At 41.8% G+C, this 22,476-nt stretch overlaps 1 protein-coding gene across 3 annotated transcripts in view; it reads right to left on the bottom strand.

Moving 5' to 3' along the window:
• The window catches only part of PLEKHA1 (pleckstrin homology domain containing A1), an 80,943-nt gene that overhangs the window by 24,085 nt on the left and 34,382 nt on the right, over window positions 1-22,476 (bottom strand). For all 3 annotated transcript variants that reach the window (XM_024216982.3, XM_024216983.3, XM_024216984.3), the window contains exon 5: window positions 17,889-17,986. In XM_024216982.3, the coding sequence (XP_024072750.1) occupies window positions 17,889-17,986 (98 nt within the window). The remainder of the gene's footprint in view (window positions 1-17,888; window positions 17,987-22,476) is intronic.

Raw genomic sequence — 22,476 nt, 5'->3', positions numbered from 1 at the left:
CTGTATGCAGCTTATGCAAGTTACTCAACTTGATACACTACTAAGAAATCTCTGGACATTAGCTCACCCACAAGCAAAAATTGGCACTATTTCATCAAGGGAGGGCGATAAAGGGTGAGGTGTGCTACAGGAGCTACACAAAAGGCAAATGGGACTATGCTGAGTAATACCACTTACCTCTTCATTTGCTCTAAGTACTGATGGGGTAGATCACCGTATCACAGGAGCACCAAAGAAAGAAAATAGGAGATCTAGTACTTTCCAAAACAAACAGGAAGTGCTGAGGGAACTAACTTTTAGGAACGATCTATAAAAGGTGTCTAAAACTGACATTCAACCTTCGCAAAACAGGATTATCTGGTGAAACAAAATGTTCAGGTAGTACCTTTGAGAAATACCTGAAGTAAAAGCAGTTAATGTTCCACCTTAGCCATTTTCAAATATGGCTATGTTTATCCCAGTTTGTTGGAAACAAAAAGTTCTAAACCACCTGCCCCAGCCCCCATGCCCAAAAAATCTTTAGAGAGCTTTGTTACTTCACAGAAAATCAAGTCATTAATGGTTGCAAAATAAGCATCTATTTATTTGATAATCGGGAGAAGCAGCTATTCCTTTTCTTCTTCACCTTGTTTGACTGCGCTCCTTGTGGCTCAGTAGAAGCTGCAGTCACAATGATGCCTCTGCATTTGAATTGTCTCCCACAAGCATCTGACAATAAGCCCTCTTGCAAAGTCTCACATCAAGACCAGTATTTCCAAAAGATTTTTAATATTTGAATGCTTTTGAATAGGTCAGTCTGCTAAAGCTGAGCTAAAAGGTGCAGGCTCTTCAGGAGCTTGATTCGGTCTGTTCTTGAGTTTGTGCCAAATCTGAAAACTGAATGGTTTTCTATCCTTGGAAGCAATACAAATCCATCTTATTTCAAAAGGTAACATCTTTATGACTTGGATTAGCCTGCTTTCAAACAAATCTGAAGCCCAAAACAAGGGTCAAGAAGGTCCTATTCAGGAAAGGCAGAGCAGTCCAAAAATATCAGCTGTATGGCTGATCTCATAGTTTCAATATTGAATGTCTTGGTCTGGAGTATAATCAAGGGAGCAACTTCTTTCTTGTTCTTCAGAAGAGAGTATTTTGCTTTATGAGCTTTACAATTCTTAAATCTAATCTAATCAAAATCTCAGTTATAACAGCTTTTACTTATAAACACAAATGCAATGGGAAAAGACTACTACTGCTGAGTGGCTTTGATGTTTAGGTACTGGAAATAATCTATTGAAAAGTGGATGTTGAAGTTTCCAAGAGTCGTGACAGAAAAATATTACCTAGGGCAGTTTGCTTGCAGAAAGTACAGCTGAATTATTCACTGGATAAACAGCACTAATTAGGAATATGCTTAAGTCTTTTGATAGCTGTCCTCCTAGAGCACACTAAGATCCACACAAAAAAGAAGAAAGGCGATGCAGCCTGTGTCATTCTAGATTGAAGTTTGTTAGCATAACCTGAGGCACATTAAAGTGCAATAATCTAAGGATTAAGTGTTAAGACTGAAGGATTTATTAACTGACTATGCTATAGATAGAAGTTAAAGTATAACCTTTGTATCAATCTAGTTGCTAAAATCAGTCAAACCTTCTACAAATCTTGATTAATTGGATTCCAATCCATTAAGTCATTTATGAACTTAGTTCAGTGAAGGTTCATATTTTCAAGATTTTAACAGAATTTCAAGACTTTCTCAATGTAATTTACAATAACAATAAAGGTGAAAGTTAATTTCAACTTTGTTCAAGTAATGGGGGGCTCAACATCTGAACAACAAGAATGTACATTATTTTATTCAATCCTGTATCCAGCCTGTGTCATCTTACCCCTCCTATGAGGAACAAAATTCCCTTTGACTCCTCCTCTTTAGTACTAGTTCCAAATTTTGTAGTTGGCAATTTTAGGACAACATGGCAATGTGTGGTTGATTTAGAGATGCCATAGAGAAGATAGAAATATTTTTCATAGAAGAAAAATATTTCAATGGAAATATCCTTAAATATATGGAAGGAAATCGTGGGCTAGATTTGTTGGTCAGATCCAGTTCCTTTGTTCCACTCTGGCGGTGCATGGGTTTGTAATGCCTATGGATCTTTTTGACTGGGAATACTCAGAATAGCCAGTTCCTATACCACCAACTCCTACAGCTCCCAACAAAGGGGACATATGTCAAGAATAAGGGCCTCAAAGTTACCGCAGTCTAGGTTTCATGATTGGCGTAATAGCCCTCCAGGGCTATAGCTGGCCAGAGTAGTTTACAGCCGTCCTGGAATTGGCCTCACAATCAAGAAGTTGCAACTAGTTCCTCTACAGCACCTCACCACACACTGCACCCAGTCAAAACTGGATACTACAAAAATTTGTCCCCATATATTCAACTCCTTCATTGCTCATAAATAAGGCCCTACCAAATTCACGGTCCATTTTGCTCAATTTCACAGTCACAGGATTTTAAAATAGTAAATTCCATGATTTCAGCTATTTAAATCTGAAATTTCATGGTGTTGTAATCGTAGGGGTCCTGACCCAAAAAGCAGTTGTGGGAGGGTCGCAAGATTATTGTAGGGGGTATTGTGGTACTGCTACCCTTACTTCTTCGCTGCTGCAGGTGGCAGCGCTGCCTTCAGAGGTCAGTGGCCAGAGAGCAGCAGCTGTTGGCCACGAGCCCCGCTCTGAAGGCAGTCTGCTGCCAGCAGCAGCGCAGAAGTAAGGATGGCATGGTATGGTATTGCCACCCTTACTTCTGTGCTGCTGCCTGTAGAACTGGGCCCTCAGTCAGCAGCCGGCATTCTCCAGCCGCCCAGCTCTGAAGGCAGCAGTGCAGAAGTAAGGGTGGTAATACCACGATCCCCTGTAAAATAACTTTGTGACCCCACTGCAACTCCCTTTTGGGTCAGGACTCCCAATTTGAAAAACTCTGGTCTCCCCCATGAAATTGGTACAGTATAGGGTAAAAGCACACAAAAGACCAGATTTCACAGGGGGAGACCAGATTTCACACCTATGATGCGTTTTTCATGGTTTGGAATTTAGTAGGGCACTACTCATAAACCATATGAGCAGAACTCAAGAATGGAGGAAAGAGTCAAAGTATGTACAAGTAGTATGTTTTTATGCCTTGTAGTCACATGGTCTTCCTATAAAATGCTATGTCTGCTCTTCTCTCCCTCTTGCACCCTCTTTCACTAGTCAGGATGCATTCTGTGAATGTGCCGCCAAAGAATTTTCCACAAAATCCTATGTCACTGAACAATGCTCCAAAACCTAAACTTTTGTTTTCAAAAATGTGTCACGTACTTATGCTTGTGAAGAAAAAGCTTTTCAAACAGGAACTAAATATGAAGTAAAACAATGTAGTCTTCCTTGATCTTTCACATAACCTTAAACAACAGCTCAGAGAGAGATAGCCGGTCTCCTTTATCCCAATTCCTCCAACACTTCTCCAGATAAAGAGCTCCAGTTGTCCCCATTCCACTGCCAAAATCCCTAGCTCTTCTCTCACTGTCAGGGCTTCTATAATGCAGTTATCTATTAAGATTAACATAGATATGTGGCATGTTAGAATCAGAAAATGAAACTAGAGACAGCATAAATATTTAAATAAAAACAGGGGTTACTGTATAGATTGTATTATTTTGTCTGAAGTTATTAAAAAATATATTTTTTTAAAAACGGAAAAGCTGTTGCAAAGTTACCAGTATGTCACATTAGAACGTTGTAGCACCCAAGTATGTTGTGACAAGTTGGACCTAAATTCTGCAGCAGAGCATGAGGGGCCTGGACTACAGTCCATGCTTTAATCCAGGATTTCTCAAACTTTAATGCACCACAACCCCTTTCTGACAACAAAAATTACTACATGATCCCAGGAAGGGGCACCGAAGCCCAAGCCCCTCTGCTCTGGGCAGGGGGGGGCCAAAGCCCGAGCCCCACCCTCCTGGGGGAGGGGGGTGAAGCCGAATTTTGAGAGCTTCAGCCCTGGGCGGGTGGGGCTGTAACCTGAGCCCTGCCACCCAGGGCTGAAGCCCTCAGGCTTTATCCTCAGCCCTGGGTGAGGCAGTTTTTTGGCTTCAGCCCCAGACCCCAGCAAGTCTAACACCAGCCCTGGCGACCCCATTAAAACAGGGTCATGACCCACTTTGGGGTCCCAACCCACAGTTTGAGAACCGCTGCTTTAATCTAACAGAAAAAAGTTGATTCTGCAACCCAGCTTCTCCCACAATTCTGGATGTCTGGGCTGCAGCTCAGAGGCAGATCAGTGTTTTGGCACCATACGTTCTGACCATTGCCCCTCTGTTCCCGCTTGTCAACAGATATTCTGCTTCTGCAGCAACAGGCTGTTCAATTGCTCCTGCCCTCATTCGTTATTTAATTTTTTTTTCTTCTCAGCTTGGACAGTAGTGAGCAGTTTCATCTTTTCAGCGTACTGCTCCTCCCTGGGTCAGTTAACAGTTTGGTGGTTTAACCCAGCCTGACTCTTGGCTGCAGCATCTCCCTGCCTGCTCCAATGCCCCTATTCAGGTATGGCAGAGAAGCCAAGTGATGTGAAAGCCAAATGATGCTCGATTTGCAGAGCAAGGAGAGGCTTCAATAACAAGGAGGACCCCAAGCAGTCAATTCAGGGCTAAGTCCCAGGTTACCCCTGAAGAACAAAGAGGGAGGTTTGTAGGGTCACAAGTCTGTCCACCCTATCCCTCGCCACAAGTCTTAAAGAATTGGGCTTCTACCCTTTCCCCCCAATTTGCCCAAGAGGGCCCTGATGAGTCCCCTCCACCCTCTTGTGAGGGAATGGTTCCCAGAGGGGGAGTATTCAAACACAGATCTCTTGAGAGGGCTTCAGACCCTAAGGAAGGCAAGTTTTACAACGCCTCAATGCAAAAGCAGAACTTCTACACACCCAACACATCGAAAAATAGCTAAAAAAGCTAAAAGTAAAGGGACAAAAAAAAGGGGGAAAAACACCAGAAAATCCAGGAGGTACAAGTTCTGACTTCCCCCTCCTCTTCTCCCTCCCACTGAGGAAGGCAAGCTATTGGCTTCAAAGAATACATCAGACGTTTCCCTCCATGAGAAATTCCAGAGTATGAGCAGTAAGGTTGTCTTCACTATTCAAATTCAACCTGAACAAGTAAGTCTCAGATTAAATTCTCCCCTTAAAATCCTCTTAAGACTGCAATACCCCTTCACCCCTCCTTTGAGGAAGTGATTAAGGCTTAAAGGAATACACCTGAAAAAGGCAAGCACATTAACAAGAGCAACCCTCAGGCTCTACATCATTCAAAAACCGAAGGACTCTATTGCTGAAATGCCACTGGTTGATGCTGCTGTAGCATCTCTTGCAAGGGATATGGTAATTCCCTGAAAAGGCAAGTTCTACCCCAAGGACTTCACAGATAGAAAGAGGGAGGCCACTCTCAAAAAGAGACTTTGAGGCCTCACCACCCTCAGTGCATCCCAGGTAGCTATCTGCTTTGCAATAGCATCTCTCTCCTGGCTAGAGCTCAGAGTCCTCAAGGACAGAGATCACCTCAACCTTGGTTCAATTTTAAAGAAAGTCACCCTAGCAACAGGATTTGTAGCTGACACCTCAATGGATACAATGAAGTTCTCAGCCTAAGCCAAGGATTCCAGCCCAATAGCCAGGCACCACCTATGGCTCCAATCCTGGAAGTGGATATCCACTTCAAGCAGGTCTTATGCTTGGCCAACTTTACATGCTCCCTCCTTTTTGGAGAAAAGCTGGAAAGGTGGTGGCTGACAACGTTGCAAAACCCATACAGTCTCTCCCTTCACCACTAGAGACAACAGACCAGCCCTCAAGAGAGAAATGCTCTTACTGGCATATGTATTCACAGAGGTATCAGAGAAGGGACAGACTCTCCAAAGGAAAACAGTGGAATTGAGTGGAATCCCTCACCTCATACATTTTTCATCCTGTCACCCATTTCCAAAGACCCCGTAATATGCAGTTTGATCTAGAACAAAATCTCATCGTCTGGATATGGGAGTGATAGAAAGAATTCCCTCAGAAGAAAAGGTTCTCTGGGTTCTACTTCATCTTCTTCACTGTCCAGAAGTGCACTGGGGAGGGGCTGGTATCAGAGCCATACTTGAGCTCAGAAGGCTCAACAAGTGGAAGAAGGAAAAGTTTCAGATGGAGACTCTGGCCTCTATAGTGCTCTCTCTCCAGAGATGGATAGGACAAAACATTTCCTAACTTTAATGGATCTAGCAGATGCATACCTACACATCCTATCAGGCCATGTCACTGCAAACTTTTGAAGTTTGTCTACAGCAAGAAACATCAGTACCGAACACTCCTGTCCTCAACCCCCAGGGTTTTTACACAGATGTTGGTGGTGATTATGGGTAGACTGAGATCAGAGGGAACCTACCTGTACCCCTTCCTGGACAAAATGCTGATCAGCACTCCATCACCATCATCAGCACATAGAGCTATGTCTCGGACACTGAATTTCTTACAGGTGTGTAGCTTCATCATCAAAAAAAGTTCCTTGATTCAGTCGACCAGAAAAAACAAAAACAAACAAAAAAACTCACCTGGGAGTAGAAACAGACACCTTGGTAGCAAAGATCTATAAATCATTAAACGTTCATGAAAATCCAGGATTCTATCATCTTGCTCTGGAGCACAGAAGGCCTCCCATAGCACTGCGTCTTCAACTGCTGGGCCTCCTGGTGTTGTATGACTACCCATGAGGTGATCCCTATACACATTAGGCCTTCACCCAAAAAGTGTAATACCACTCCCTGGAACACATGAAGTATAGGTTCTGACACAAATGATCAACTCCCTACACTGGTGGTCAGCCTACAACAGTGTTCACAAAAGCATGCCACCTGTCTTCCAGATCCTCAAGTTCTCACAACTGACGCCAGCCTGCAGGGCTGGGGAACACACTTGGAGACCCAAACAGATCAAGACTCCTGGAACCTCGAGGAAAGGGCTCACAGGATAAGCATCCTAGAGATGAGTGGCTCTGCAATGGTTCCAATCTGCCCTAAAAGGGAACCATGTTCTGGTTCAGTCAGACAATACAACTACAGCTATATATTTAAATAACCAATGGAAAACAAGGAGCTCGGTACTACATGTGGAAGAAAATAATAAGGTTTGTGGAGCAGTTTCTCCTTTCCCTCACAGTTATCCACATAAAAGGGGATCTGAACTGAAAGGCAGACTGGCTCAGCAGGTGCAGGATCAACAATTCTAAGTGGTGCCTGAATCAGAAGGTTTTCAATCTCATCTTTCAGACATTCAACCTCCCTTCAACTGACCTGTGAGCACATCATACGGACACAGAGAAGTTGAAATACTTCACCAGGGAGACAATCCCAGATCCATGGGGATAGATGCCTTATCACACAGTTGGCCACAGGATCTACTATACAAATTGCCACCCTTTCCACTACTCTTGAAGGTGGTCCAGAAAACACAACAAGAAATGGTTTTCAGACCATATAGACCTGAAATTGGAGCCTCTACTCAAGCTTCTGTGGAAATCAGACAGTTTCCTCACAATGCTGTCTTCTTCATCCAGACCCGGAACAGCATCAGCTAACAACCTGGCTATTGAAAGCGAAGTGCTAGAAGATCTGGGTCTGTCCTCCAGAGTTAAGACATTGCTTTCCTCTAGGACAGCATCAATACTGAAAGCGTACTTCTCCATCAGATCCAAAGTCAACAGCTGCCAAGAACACAATGCAAATCCCAAAAATCCAGGAAGCCCAGACATTTTGGATTTTCTCCAAGGCATAGACAGGGGTCTTCATTCCAGTACCATTGCACATCAGGTGTCTGCTCTTAATAGCATACTCTTTCTCAGGATCCTTGGGCTCCCTGGAAGACAACCCTCACGTAGCCAGATTCCGCTGAGCAATCCAGTCAGCCAGACCAGAGGCCAGGCCACTTTTTCCAAAATGGGGCCTACAGCAAGCGTTGGGGGCCTCAACAACCATCCCTTCAAGCCTTTGACTTCCATGCTGGCATTTTACTAATCCATTAAGACTTGTTTCTTAATAGCTGTCACATCCGCCAGACAAGTGTAGGAGCTGGCAGCCTCATCTATACAGGAGCCTTATTGAGTGTTCCACAAGGACAAGGTAGTGCTCAGGATGACAGAATCCTTTCCCCCCTAAAGTTAATTTCTCCTTCCATGCTTTCAAAAAGGTTCTTCTTTTGTTCTATCCAAAACCACTACATCCAACTGAAAAGACGCAGCACACCTTAAATGTCAGAAGAGCGTTGAAAGTCTCTCTCAAGCAAACAGATTCCATGAGATCATGCTCTCTGTGTCCTTCCACCAAAAATGCCAGGGACGCAACGTCCAAGTCCTCCATTGCTACGTGGATTAGACTGTGCATTGTGGAATTCTACAAAGCATCAGAGGCTCCTGTTTCAAGGTGCACTCCAGAAGATCCCTAGCAACCTCATGGGCTGAATAAGCAAGTGTGCCCACTTAGGAAATTTGCCAAGTGGCAACTTGGTCTATAGCTAGCACCTTCATTAAGCAGTTTAAGGTGAACTGTCTGCCTACCTCCTGCAGGCAGTAACCCAGAAATAATGCACACTTTAGAGCGAGCTTATGAAAAAGAGGTGGTACTTTCTTTCCTATCAAACTTTTTTCTTAACCCTCCCTACATCCATTCACTGCTCACTACTTCCCGAACATCCAGAATTATAGGAGACACAGGGCTGCAGAACGGAAAATTTCTTACCAATAATTCCCTTTCTACTAGCAGCTCCCACACTTCTACCCACTCTAAGTGGCTCATGAGCCAAAGGCCAGATATTAAATGAAATCATTACCACAAGTGTCTTTCTTGGTCTAATGTACACAGTTATTTCATTACATTCAGAGTATTTGTTAAGAATGTTATGTAAATGTATAGATTTAGAATAACATCTGGTGGCAAGTGGGAAAAGAGAAGGCATGGCCATAGCACGCAGCGCCAAAATGCTGATCCACCTCCATGTAAATGTATAGATTTAGAATAGAATAGAATAGAATAGAATAGAATAGGAGAGAGCAGCCCAGACGTTCAGAATTGTGGCAGTCACTGCTAGCAGACAGGAAATTATTGGTAAGAAGTCTTCCAATCATACCAACTTGATCACTAAGAAAAAGTTGCCATTTTACATGCAGCTGCCTCTGAAATCTTTTTTCAATGAAAGTGAACCTCTGGATTTAAACCATGAGATCCTGGGTATCGGTGGTTTTCCCAAATTCAAGATATTTTTGTGAATTCAGAAAGGTCTGCCATTACCGAACATGTAGGTGAGTTTGATCTAGCAGGACTTAAAAGCTCAATCAACTCTTTTTGCCCGCATTCCCCAAGTATTATTGTAGCACTTAGGAACCCCAGTCATGGACGAGGACATCATTGTGCTTCATAAAACAAAAAGATGGTCCCTGCCCCAAAGTGCTTACAATTTAAGTATAAAAGGACAACCGATGGATTCAGACTGACCAACAGAGAAGTACAAGGAAACAATGAGACAGCACTGGTCAGCATAACAGTTGTCTCAGCAAACTAGCATTCTTACCACTGCCAAGATTTTTGTAGGCATCATGACAAAGGACAGTTTTAAAGAGGGATTTGAAGAACAATTAAGTGGCTTTGAGGATGTTTACAGGGAGCTCTTTCCAACCATGAGGTGCAACATGGGACAAGGCACTAAAGCGCTTGTTTGAAAACGTAACCAGTGGGTGAACGAGGCTGGCATCGTAAGTCAGAGGTGGGAGTCAACCTCTCAATAGTGAATCAAAAAATAGGTAGCATGGGGATTAGCCGTGAAGGGCCTTGAAGTAGACTAATACCAGGAGCACAAAAACAGAGCCATTTACCCTGGACAGATGGGTAACAGACATCCTGCCTTTATTTCTTTTACACTCCTATTGTATGCAACATATTACCCAGGTGAGCCATTTTGTTACATGATTCAGGATTTTTTTTTACAGATGCTGTACCCCTGATCATTGGGTGCCCTAGGCTGTGAAGGCAAGTGGAAGTGTATGTTCTGAGCAGGCTTGCTCTTCGATCCTCAAAACATCTTGTATGATAAAAGTGACAAACTTCTGCCATGCCCTGTGGTTCCCCTAAGGAGTCTTTCAAAGCAGTGTATTTTCAAAGGAAATATCTAGTTCTAAACACTAGCCAATCTACAAGCGAGTGACACCATGTTTACCAATTTGGTAAGTATTCTACTAATTTGCAAACTGACAAAAGTAGAGGAATTATATATTTGGAAGGAAAAAAGAAAGAAGGGTATTTTCCCAATTCTTTCAAAATTAGCTTATCTACAGTACACACAAGAAAATTAGACCTAGTAGCAGTTATACAAATCCTACACAACATAACTAATAAAGCTAGCAGATCACTTTAAATGATTGAAATTTGGGCTTTTAAAAATGTATGTTTTTCGGATTAAAGAATGCCATCCCCAGAATAATTTTATTGAGTACATACACTTGAAGAAATCAAATATTTGCAAAATAATTTATAAAATGCCACGATGAAGTGTCATACTAATCTTTTCCACAATACATCATACACACAAATACACCAGCCACAGACCAATATACTCGTCTGATAAAACCAGTATGTGTTGTGCACATATACATTCCTCTTTTAATACATGGGCAGCAATGCACTTGAATCAGACTTTTGCCAGAAGTACCACTAGGTGGCACACACATCCCTGCTCTCATGCCCAACCAAGAGCATAAAAGGGGCATATCTACTGCCTCCTTCTCCATTCCTTCTCACAACTTATGCCAATATTAACCAAAGTAGCAGGGAGGGTCCTGGAATGCATATGTGCACAACACATCTCAAAGAACAGTTACTGTAGGTAACTAACCATTTTTTTCTTCAAGTGATTGTGCACATATACATTCCACCTTAGGGGTCTCTGTAGCACTTCTCTTACAGGTGGTGGGACTTCAGATAATCTGAACAGAGACTGCAACATGGACTTGCCGATCTGGCATCATCACCAGAGGCTTGAGTGATGGTATGTCAGGAAAAGGAATGTACAGCCGACCATGTCACCATTACACCTATGTCCATGATGGGAATATTGCTCAGAAAGGGTGATGAAGTGGAGTTGGCCCTGGTGGAATCAGCTGTTACTCTCGTGCAGAAGATCATAGCAAAGCTTGAGACAGTCAGAGATCCAGGGTGATATATACTGTGTTAACACTGGCTGACCTTTGACCCTTTTGGCATAGGTTATGTAAGCCTTACTAGAGAGGTTCTGAACACCTTAGTGGTGTTAAGGTAGAATGGCAAACATCTGAAATATAAAGCGTTTCCTCTACTTTGGAAGAATGAAGTGTGACCGGAGTGAAGTGTCGCTGGAGGGGCTATACTGAGAATGCTCAATCAGGGCAAACTGCAAAGAATAGGGCAGACGATCCCCCAAACTGGTGATCTAGTCTTCTAATTAGATTCACCAAGCCAGTAACAAAACAGTTTCTGTACTATCTTACTCGTTACCCAGAAGCTAAAATATATTTCCCTTTAAGCAATCCAGTCTTTGACTCCCATCCACACAGTCAAGTCCATAAACTGAGAGTTACTTAAAACCTTATATAAAGTTCTACCAATCCCAAGAGATAGGACACATTACTCACCAGGTCAATGAATATTTTCAGATCTTACCCAAATACACAGCTATAGCCAATTCTTATTAACTAATCTTAAGATTTTTTTTAAAAAATAGGAAAGTTACTATGTTTAAAAGATTATACATACAGATATGAATAAAGTTTTTAGGTCAGTTTCATAGCAGAGATGGTGAGGCTGCTGGTTTGTACAAGTCCTTCCAGAATCAGTTAAATAGATTCTATATAGGCAGTCCACGTGTAGAGTTTGTTCAAATTCTTCCATGAGAATTTGCAGGGATAATACAGAATAGACATGGAGACCTCAGTCTTGCAACTTGAACTTCCCCTGACAAAGTTTACGCAGATCTGAGATAGTAAGGATCAGGTCCCAAAGTTTTTATAGCTGAAGCTCAGCTGATAAACCTTTTGGCAGCAAGTGATCCCAGCAGACATTTCTTGGATGAAGAATAGGTAATATACATCGTTGCTTTGAAGTAAAACTACTTTTTAGGCACACACTGGTAACTAGTTGCCTTCATTAGCATAAGGCAATTAACTATTCAAACGGTAACCGTTCATAGGTAGTATACTACAAACTTCAAAGAGAAATAAAGAATGATATTACACCACAAGTTTCATCTAAATGTTAACATTTTTTTTTAAACTCTGAATATGATATAGTAATGAAACATTACAGGCAGGAACCAAAGTTTAGCTTCTACAAGTTAATTAGATCACACTGTTAAGCTTCTAATAAGATACAGATAAACAGACAAATGCAATTAGTATCTACTTCTGATTCTCTGACAATACAGTCTTACATTTAAAGAACGCTACTAATTTAGCATGGCTTTGCTAACTATCCTCAAGGAAAGGCCTTGTTTACCATTTAAATACTTTTCTAGTATGTCCTTAAAGGCTGATTTTGGGTCATTTAGCCTGCTGGTTGCTTAACCCTCACTGGCTCAGTGTCACATGAGGTTTAGGAAAAAAATACTAGAAACTGAATAGATTGATTCAATTCAGGTAAAGAACTTCGGATGCAATCTGAGCGGCACGTTATCCTTAGGGTAGCCATTGATTAGACCTTTCAAATATCTGGAAGCCGGGGGGGGAGGAGGGGGGGAGAAGAGAACTCTGAGAACACCTCTATTGGCATGTGAACTGCAGATATGCAAGTCAGGTGAACCCTCATGGAACTGATTGAAAGGCCTGATTACTTCAGTTGTATCAAGTAATCCAGTGTAGGTGTAATGTCCATGCAATGTGGTGATAGGTGACAGAAAATCTCTTCCACTTTGCTACATAGGTAGTTCTAGAATCCTGTTCTGATAAATAGCAGGAAGGTTAGACATCTTTGGACACAGTTTTCCCACTAGCATTTAGCCAGAAATCATCCATGCAATGAGGTGGAGAGATTGAAGGTTTGGGGGGGGGAGGGGTAGAGACTGACCTTGATTCTCAGACTAAGCCCTTTAGCAAAAGAAATTAATTGGTGGCCTGATGGAAAGTTAATGCAGGTCTGTGAACCAGCACTGACTCGGCCAAGCCATTGCTACTAGGATCAACGCTGCCTTCTCTCTTTTCCAGGTTTCTGACTACCCTGGGGATTAGAGGACCTGGATAGAATATATATTAGCAGCTGACCAGACATGAAAAAGAAAAGCATCTGTCATGGAACCAGGAGCAAAACCTTCTGCACTTGTTGTTCAGGTTGGTGGTGAATAAATCTATAATCAGATATCCCCCATTGCCGGAAGACCTGGAGAAGGATGTCCTTTCTGATAGACTACTCATGATGGTCAACAAAAACCCTGCATTTTTCACTTCACAATGGCGTTTTTCACTTCCAGGATATTCAAAGCTTTCAGTGTCACTCCATTTCTGATGCATAAGTTCCATAAACAGATTGCCTCCTGACACAACTGAGTAGATCTGGCACCTCGGGTCTGTTGAGAGGACACGTGGCACTGGAGTTGTAGATAACCACTTGCACTACCCAATTCTTGATGGTGGGCATAAAGGTCTTGAACACTGGCTCACAGTGCCAGCACGTGTATGTGGAAAGACCCTTCTTGAGATGACCACAGGCTTGTGCACTCAGCATGCCAAGATGAGTGTCCTAACCACTCACTGATGCATCCATTACTAGAGTCATGGCTGGCTCAGAGGGTAGAAAGGAATACCCTTGCAAATGTTCCATGTCTCCAACAACTACTCCAGGGACTGAAGCATTTGTGGGGATACGTAAATCTTCATGATGATGAGGTGAACTGCTCCCTATACCTCTCTGGCAATTGTCTGCAAACTCAATGATCGCAGAAAAATTAATCAAGTTATACTTCTCCAACAGAGCTTGATAATTGGGAATCCTTATTTGGAGCACTTCTGTGGAGTAAGCCTTTCTCCCATAGAGAAAGAGTCCTATGTTCATCACCTTTAAGAGTGGCTTTAGGATGCGACTGGTGGGAGCACACTCATGAGCTGTCATAACCACCAGAGTCAGTATTGGTATGAGTTAAATAACCAGTGTCCTTCTGGGGGACTTGATATCATCTGTCCATTCTTTTGGCACTTCGTAGTATTGAAGTCAGGGTCTGCTAGTGGGTTTTTGAAGGCTCCAGCAAGGACTTGTTAATTGGAATGGCAACTCTTCCCAGAGCTTGGGGTCTGTAAAACATCAAGGAGGGTATGTAGATTCTCTTGAAAGACTTCCATTGGCACTCGCAGCAAAATGGCTGTGACGTTATTGACATGAACTGTGACCGTATAGATCATTGTTGCAACCACGGTCCTATCGTTGCAACAAATCTTGTACAAAAGAGGTCAAGTAAGGTATATATGAAAAGGTTGTAATTTGCTGGTTATGATTATGCTGTATGTGTGTGTATCATTTTTGTATTTGAAGTTATGAATATTGGCTATGTACTGGTATCTGAATGTGTTTGATTCTAATTAGCATCAGCGAAGCATTTGGTCAGCTTCTTGAGAAAGGACTATTCTAAGTGCCCAATCAAGAAACACTTAAGTGACAATGGACTCTGAGTCTCCAATCCACATCTGAGGAGCCTTCCTGGGAACCTTCAAGGTAGCATGTGAGCAATGGCTGCTCTACCTGCAAACTGAGTCAGGCATGGACATGTGACTTGCCCATGTGACTCCAAACGCCATCTTGCTGCTGTGATTTTCCACAGTAAGAACCAAAGGGGTTCTTCCACATGGGAAAGGATATAAAATGTCCTGGAAACCTCTCCATTTTGTCTTCAATCCTGCTTCTGACCTCTGGAGGAACTGTGCTTGAAACTGAAGCTCTGAACAAAAGGACTGAATGACCCATCCAAGCTGGAATGTTTGTAGTCCAGAGACTTGATTGGTTTAAATCAGCAGTAATCCCATCAAGCCTGAAACAAGCCTGAACTAAGAACTTTGCAACTGCTGTATGTATCTGATTCCATTTAACTAATTTTAACTCATCTATATTTTTCTTTTTATGAATAAACCTTTAGATTTTAGATTCTAAAGGATTGGCACCAGCGTGATTTGTGAGTAAGATCTGACTTGTATATTGACCTGGGTCTGAGGCTTGGTCCTTTGGGATCGGGAGAACCTTTTTTGTTTTACTGGGGTATTGGTTTTCATAACCATTCATCCCCATAAGGAATGGTGCTTGTGGTGATACTGGGAAACTGGAGTGTCTGAGGGAATTGCTTGTATGACTTCTGGTTAGCCAGTGGGGTAAAACCAAAGTCCTCTCTGTTTGGCTGGTTTGGTGTGTCTTAGTAGTGAAGGTCCCCCAGCCTTGGGCTGTGACTGCCCTGCTGTAAGCAATTGGTCCTGAATTGATACTCTCGATAGTCCTGAATTGATATTCTCAGTAGTGTCCTGCCAAAGGCTGCTTTGTTACAGTGGCCAACTTCTCTTTTCAGGTACTGAAAGACCTTGAAATCCTCTGGGGTGAAGAAGTGGACTCAAGTGTAAGTGTCATCCGGAGATGAGGAAATATGTGGAAGGACATCCAGGGGTTCCTCCATGATTCCTTCTTCTTTAAGGGTCCAACCCTGTGGTGAGGTGTACAAGCTGATAAGCCTGCTCAATAGGTTCTTGTACAGGAGGATGGGGGATCTTCTTCCCTTGAGAGACACTGATGGGGCCCTAAGTTCCCTTGGGACAGGCCATGACCAGCAAGGCCAAGGAGGGTATTTTGTGTCTGGGTTGTTCAAACAGGAGGACACCATATGGGGGCTTCCTTATAAAACCATTACCTAGAACCTGCGTCCCTGCTCCATGGCCAGTTCAGCGATCTAAAGAGTGTGAAGGTGATATCTGTCCCTCAGGCTCTGAGCCCAATGAGGAGATGTAGGACTCCTATCAATAATGGAGACACTGCATAAATTATGACAATAAGATCCTTATGTTACAGAGTATTTCAAACTCAATGAAGTCTACCTAGTCGACAAAGTTTAACCCTAAATTTGGTAATGGGGTTGGACTAGATGACCTCCTGAGGTCCCTTCCAACCCTGATATTCTATGATTCTATAATGGGAATGCTACTCGATACCTAGAACTGAGACAGTCTTAAACCCAATAAAATTTAATGTCAGGAATGCTGACTCCCTGTGCCAAAAGAATATTCTAATCTGTAATAGTAACTACAGAATGCACTGAACTATAAGATATATGTTTACAGGTTACATTTTGAAAAAGTTAGCAAATAAAATGCAGTAACATTCAACACTGCCTAGAATGTTAGCAGTTCCAATAAGTAATGCCACTACCTACATACTTATGAAAAACTAGTCAACTGTTATGACTTCATATTATACTTGGAATCTTCTCCTTAAGTTAGCTAGAATTGTCAGATAACACTTCTCAAATAACTTTAAAACAAACTAGCACAAAACAATTGGCCAGTATTAAAACAATTGGACTTGCTTTAGGCAAATAAAGCCTACTCATCACATTTAGCCTTTTTGAAATGCAAATTTGACATGTTATAATCTCCTCTGACAAACTAAATTCCTTGATTTGGAAATGCAATGAAGTACTCAACAATTAGTTAAAGCTATGCAGCTTTTAACATAAAAAAATCCCACTAAGTTTTAAGTGAACATATTTTACTCCTTTTTTAAAATGCTAACACTGTAGAGTATTTCTTTGTGTGATATCCTCAAAGAGGTTCTATTTAGGTATTTTTTTAAAAATAGGATCAAATACCATCTAATACATTGCTTTGATACAGTTTATTCCTTAACTGGAAAGCAACAGTAACAAACCTAAAGTAGAAACAAAATATTTTTACAAATATATTTGTAATTCCAGGGGAAAATGAGCTACATCAAATAGCAACAATGTCAACACTTACAAATGCCACTTCCCTAGACACCCTAACCAGGAGCAGGTTACTGAAAACTGGGAGCTGGAGTACAAATACTTTTACTGTCCTCAGTCTGAGTCCTGTGTGTTGATTTGGAAGCACACTTATGAAGTTTCTTCTCTGAAACTGCACAAAGGAAAATAGGCTAAAGTAACTTCTGCTTCATGAAAAGATCAGATGTAACCTGTGGGCGTTTTCTGTCATGTGGTAACAAGCTGTGCAAGACAAAAATGTAACTTAACCTCTCTGAGAGCAGCTTATTTGTTAAATTAACCCTTCACTGTCAGGATCTGTGGAATGCCATGATATACAAGCAGTTTGCATTAGATGCAACTGAATATCAAAGCCCCCTATAATGTAACAAACTTTATTCTCTTCGAATATTGCTAAATTAAACTCAGAAGGGACCAGAAAACGACCACATTGGTTAAACTACAATAAAGTGGTATCAACCTCTTCCACAAAAGGAGAAAAAGAAGAAGAGACCAAATACTGAATGTTTTTTTTTTTTAAACTAAAAAGTACACTTCAGTAATTGTAAACTATTGTTACTATTGAAAAACTAGATAAAACCTATTTCAATGTAAAAATAAAGTATCTTCAGTCTGTTTCCCTCTTTCCCTTGTAGAGTCAGTTTCTTCCATTTGTATGGGGCTTAGCAATGGGGGGGGGGGGAAGAGAACAATTTTTAAAGACAGAAATCTAGTCAATCTCAAATTTTACGTCTGCGCTCAAGGCTCATTGCTGATTTTTGTCGATTTTTTTTTTCTATTTGACAATGTCTCTTTACAGATGATTAATACTCTCAATTGTAGAAAAATTAATAGAACTACTTACTGTGATTTTGATAGCTTTGTTCAGAACATTTACCCATTCTACTAGGTCTTGCTGATCATTGGCTTGTAGAAAATACTTTCTCATCCCCGCATTCATAACTGTTAAGATATTAGAAAGTAATTAAATTTCACTGAAAAAATAATTGAAATCAGATAGTTTAAATACTCAACTTGGATTATTACATCTTCCTCCTCTATGCAACACTGTCACAGAAATCATCTCATGAAATTTTCACTACTTTAAGTTTATCTCATTTTACACGTAGCTAGATAATTTTTTCAGATATGAATTGTGTTTTTCAAAAACTTTCCAGTTAATACTTTACTACCCAACATAGAAATTGCTGAAAAAAAAAATGGCCATGAAAAAACCTTGTTTTAATAAGAGGTCGCCATCTTATGCAGTCCCTCCTTGACTCAGTTTAGTCTAAATTTCACACTACATCCAGCTTTCATGCTTGTTAAGAGTTTGGGTATTTCTCTTTCCAAAACTTTGACCAATTATCTTTGGCGACAAGTTTTCCTCCCCCAACTATTCTTTTGTGTTAAGCACAGTATCCACCTGGACTAACCTGTTTGGGGGTTGGGATAAGCTCAAACCTACTAAGTGTAATCAAGCTGAAGGTCAACTATTACTCCCTAGCTATCAGTTTTTAATGGACTTCTAATCACTCTTTTGAATTTGTCTATTGTACTATTGGAGAACTGATGCACAATCTGAACTGTTAATCTGTCAAGGCATGTTAGCTCCACACTTCAACATTACTGCTCCCCATAAAATGGCGTATTTCTCTATCAAGTAGGATTTTCCACTGGATGTTTTCCAATCCATCACACAAAGACAGAGTACTGGGTTCTTTTCTAGCTTGCACATAAAAGATTACTGTTTATTTCTATTATCAGAGCACCTAGGAGCACTCAGTCATGGACCAGGACCCCATTGTGCTAGGTGCTGTACAAATATGAAAAAAAGATATTATAATCTAAGTGTAAGGAAAGAGACAACAGATGGGTATAGACCAACCAACAGCGGAGCACAAGGAAACAATGAGACAATATTGGTCACCATGGTAAGCTGAGGTCTCATAACAGCAGCCTAACCATTGTCAAGTTTTTTTTGTAGGCTTATTGGCAAAGGACAGTCTTAAGGCAAGATTAGAAGAATGAGTTAGTTTTGCAGATGTTTACAGGAAGCTTCTCCCAAGCATGAGGGGCTACATCGGAAGAAGCACAATGGTGCTTGTTTGAAAATTTAACAAGTGGGCAATAGAAGCCGGCACCATAGGCCAATCAGAAGTGGGAATCAACCTTTCCAATATTGAATGACAGATAAGTCATGAAAAGCACTGAAAATGAAAGCCAGTGGAGCATGCAGAGTGGGGTGACATGGTCAAAGCAACAGGCTAAAAAAAAGGAGCTTTGCAGCAGCGTTCTGAATGGGGCAAGATTACAATTGCTGAAGCCAGAGGAAAAAATGCGGCAGTAATCAAGATATGAGGTAATAACCTGAATGAAAGTTTTAGCTATGAGGATAATCGGAAAGGCTGCATCTTAGTGAAGTTATGCAGAAAGAATCTGCAAGATTTAGACATAGCCTAGATATGAAAACCTAGAGAAAGGTCCGAGTCTAAGATGACATTCAGGTTACGGGCCTGAGTGACAGGCAGGATGGTGATGTTGCCCACAATGCTTGAGAAAGGAAGTAGCGGGGAGGGCTTAGGGGAACTTTGTTGTAGCCATGTTGAGCTTGAGCCAATTGCTAGAAATCCATGGGAAGATGATGTGAGACAGGCTCAGATTTTAATTTCAACAAGAGACATGTATCTGAACTGTTGAATTGAATGCACGTGTGTGTATGTGATTTCCCAGAGATAAGGTGCAGAAGGAAAGAACGAAACCAAGGAACCCCTACAGAAAGTTGGAGAAGGATTCTCTGAAGGACATGCTCAAGGAGCCCTTAGAAAGGTAGCAGAACCAGGGGAGGACAGAATTACAGAAGCCAAGGAAGGACAGGATTTCAAGAGCAGCATGTGTCAGAGGTGGCTGACAGCTAAAAGAGAACAAGGATGGAGTGCTGGTTCTGAGTTTTGGCTACAAAGAGATCACTAGACACTTTGGCAATTGTGTTTTCAATTGAGCGTAAGGGGTGAAAAAGAGATTGAAGAGGGTCTAGGATGGAATTGGAGGAGAGGAACTCTAGACCAGAGGTGGGCAAACTACGGCCCGCGGGACCGTCCTGCCCAGCCCCTGAGCTCCTGGCTGGGGAGGCTAGCCCGCAGCCCCTCCCCTGCTGCTCCCCCTCTCCCACAGAGCCACGCCGCCATGCAGAGCGGCAGCATGTCTGCTCTGCTCGACATGGTAAGTGGTAAGTGGGCCGGGGGGCTGTATAAGGGGCGGAGGGCAGTCAGGGGACAGGGAGCAGTTGAATGGGGCGGAGGTTTGGGGGGGGGCAGTCAGGGGACGGGGAGATTGGATAGGCGTGGGGTCCCAGGGGGCCTGTCAGGGCACGGGGGTGTGGATGGGGTCGGGGCAGTCAGGGAACAGGGGGCGGTTGAATGGGGAGGAGGTTCTGGAGGGGGGGCGTCAGGGGATGGGAAACGGGGGGGTTGGATAGGCGTGGAGTCCCAGGGGGCGGGGCTGTCAGGGGACAGGGAGCAGAGGGGTTGGATGGGGCGGGGGATCCCGGGAGGGGGCAGTTAGGGGACAAGGAGCAGGGGGGGCTGGAAGTGGGAGCGGGCGGATAGGGGGCAGGGGCCAGGCTGTTTGGGGAGACACAGCCTTCCCTACCCAGCCCTCCATCCAAATTTTGCCACCCCAATGTGGCCCTCGGGCCAAAAAGTTTGCCCACCCCTGCTCTAGACAGTGATTGTAAACAGCATGTTCAATTATCTTAGAGATGAAAGGGAAAAGAAGATGGGGAAGTAGATGGAGAGGCAAGTGGGGTCGTGAATGGGTATTTTTAGTTTCTCCCAGTAAAATATGATTGTATTTTCAGGGGAAAAGAGGTAGAGGAAAGTGAAAGATTAAGGAAAATAATAAGGTATGGGATGAGAATAGGCACTGGGGATATGGGGTCACTGATGAAAATAAGAGGTTTGGAGGAGAAGAGAAGATGGAAAACTTCTGCATCTGTGACTACAGAGAAAGAGGAAAGAGTTGTAAGAGGAGAAGGGATAAAGCCATGTCATATTTTGTCAATTTTCTCTTGATCCTATGCAGATAAAGAAGTGGAAGCAGGAGGGGGATGGTTTAAGGACTGAGTTGATGGTTGTGAAAAAACAGTTGTGATAGTAGGTGTAAGACTGAATTAAGTTGGAGAAGTAGAGTTCCTTAGGTAGCACGATGGCAGAACTGAAATAGAAGAGAACAAATTTGTAATGGAGGAAGTCAGAAAAACACAGATTGATTTCACATTCCAGGTGGACTTCACTTGCAGTTTTAAGTTATGAACTGCATAGATTTTAAATAGAAATCATGAGCCAAACACTGAACACTATAGTGCCATTTTTACAAAGTTAATTTTCACAGCATAAGCTTACTTTTATCCCTGGAAGACTAAGTCATGAGCAAAGCACAGCTCTCTCAATGGATATTAGGTGATTACTGGTACCAAGTGATTCACTAGTGTGTTTGAATACACCCAAAACACATTTTAATAAGAAATGCCTTGTGTACAACTTGCTTCCCATTTTTGATTACAAAAATTACTTACATAGAAAAATTAGAAAAACATTTGTGTCTCGAGATTTTTTTGGCATTGTAAGACAGCACTTCCTAGACAACATCTTAAAAACCATTGTGAAAAGAACATTTTTATGGGAAAAAGCACAACACACACACACAAATACACTTAAGGGTTGCAAAACAGTACACCTTGCAAATTTTGTCTAATTTAGTACAATAAGCATCAGTACATTTCCTACAGGATACAACTCAATTATAATCATCTCTAATTCTAAAAGAAACATTTAAAAAGTAGTATATAAGTCTCCAAAATTGTGAGGCTTTAAATATACTTTTATGTTTATTAAGTAGTTAGCCTTTAAGCCATTATTTTCATATTTACAGTTTGCTTAGAGAAAATTCTCCAGATACAACTGGATCCAGATAATTATCACTGAAGCTATCCAACACTTTCAGTTTAGCAAGGTCTATTACCCTCCCAGGCCCTGCCCCCTTCTCTATGAACCCTTCTTGGATTATAATACCTTCACTATGTGCAAAGACAGTTTTCAAGTAAAGCCAGTTGGCAAAAAAAGTAAAAAGGATGGACTATTTCTAGAATGTGGTTCTGAACAGACCACAACATGGCAAAGATACTAACTGGATGAAATACAATTAACTAAAAGTTGCACAATTTACCATTTAAGTTATAAAATAGACATTCAAATTACTACTATTAAATATTGACAGACTAATACAAGTAAGACAGTTCTAATTTGAAAACGTAGCATTTAAGTGACAACTTCAACAAAGATCAGACTAATATTTCTACTTTTTGTCCTGGGTAAGAAGCATGATCATGAACTGCATGAACTTTGGGGCTCTATTTAATAACTGGTTTTATTTAACTAAAAGTTTGTTTTTAA

This window comes from Terrapene carolina, unplaced genomic scaffold, assembly GCF_002925995.2.
Source record: "Terrapene carolina triunguis isolate 2854851 unplaced genomic scaffold, T_m_triunguis-2.0 Scaffold95, whole genome shotgun sequence".
Classification (NCBI taxonomy): Eukaryota; Metazoa; Chordata; order Testudines; family Emydidae; genus Terrapene; species Terrapene triunguis.
This window is presented reverse-complemented; position numbering and strand designations above follow the sequence as displayed.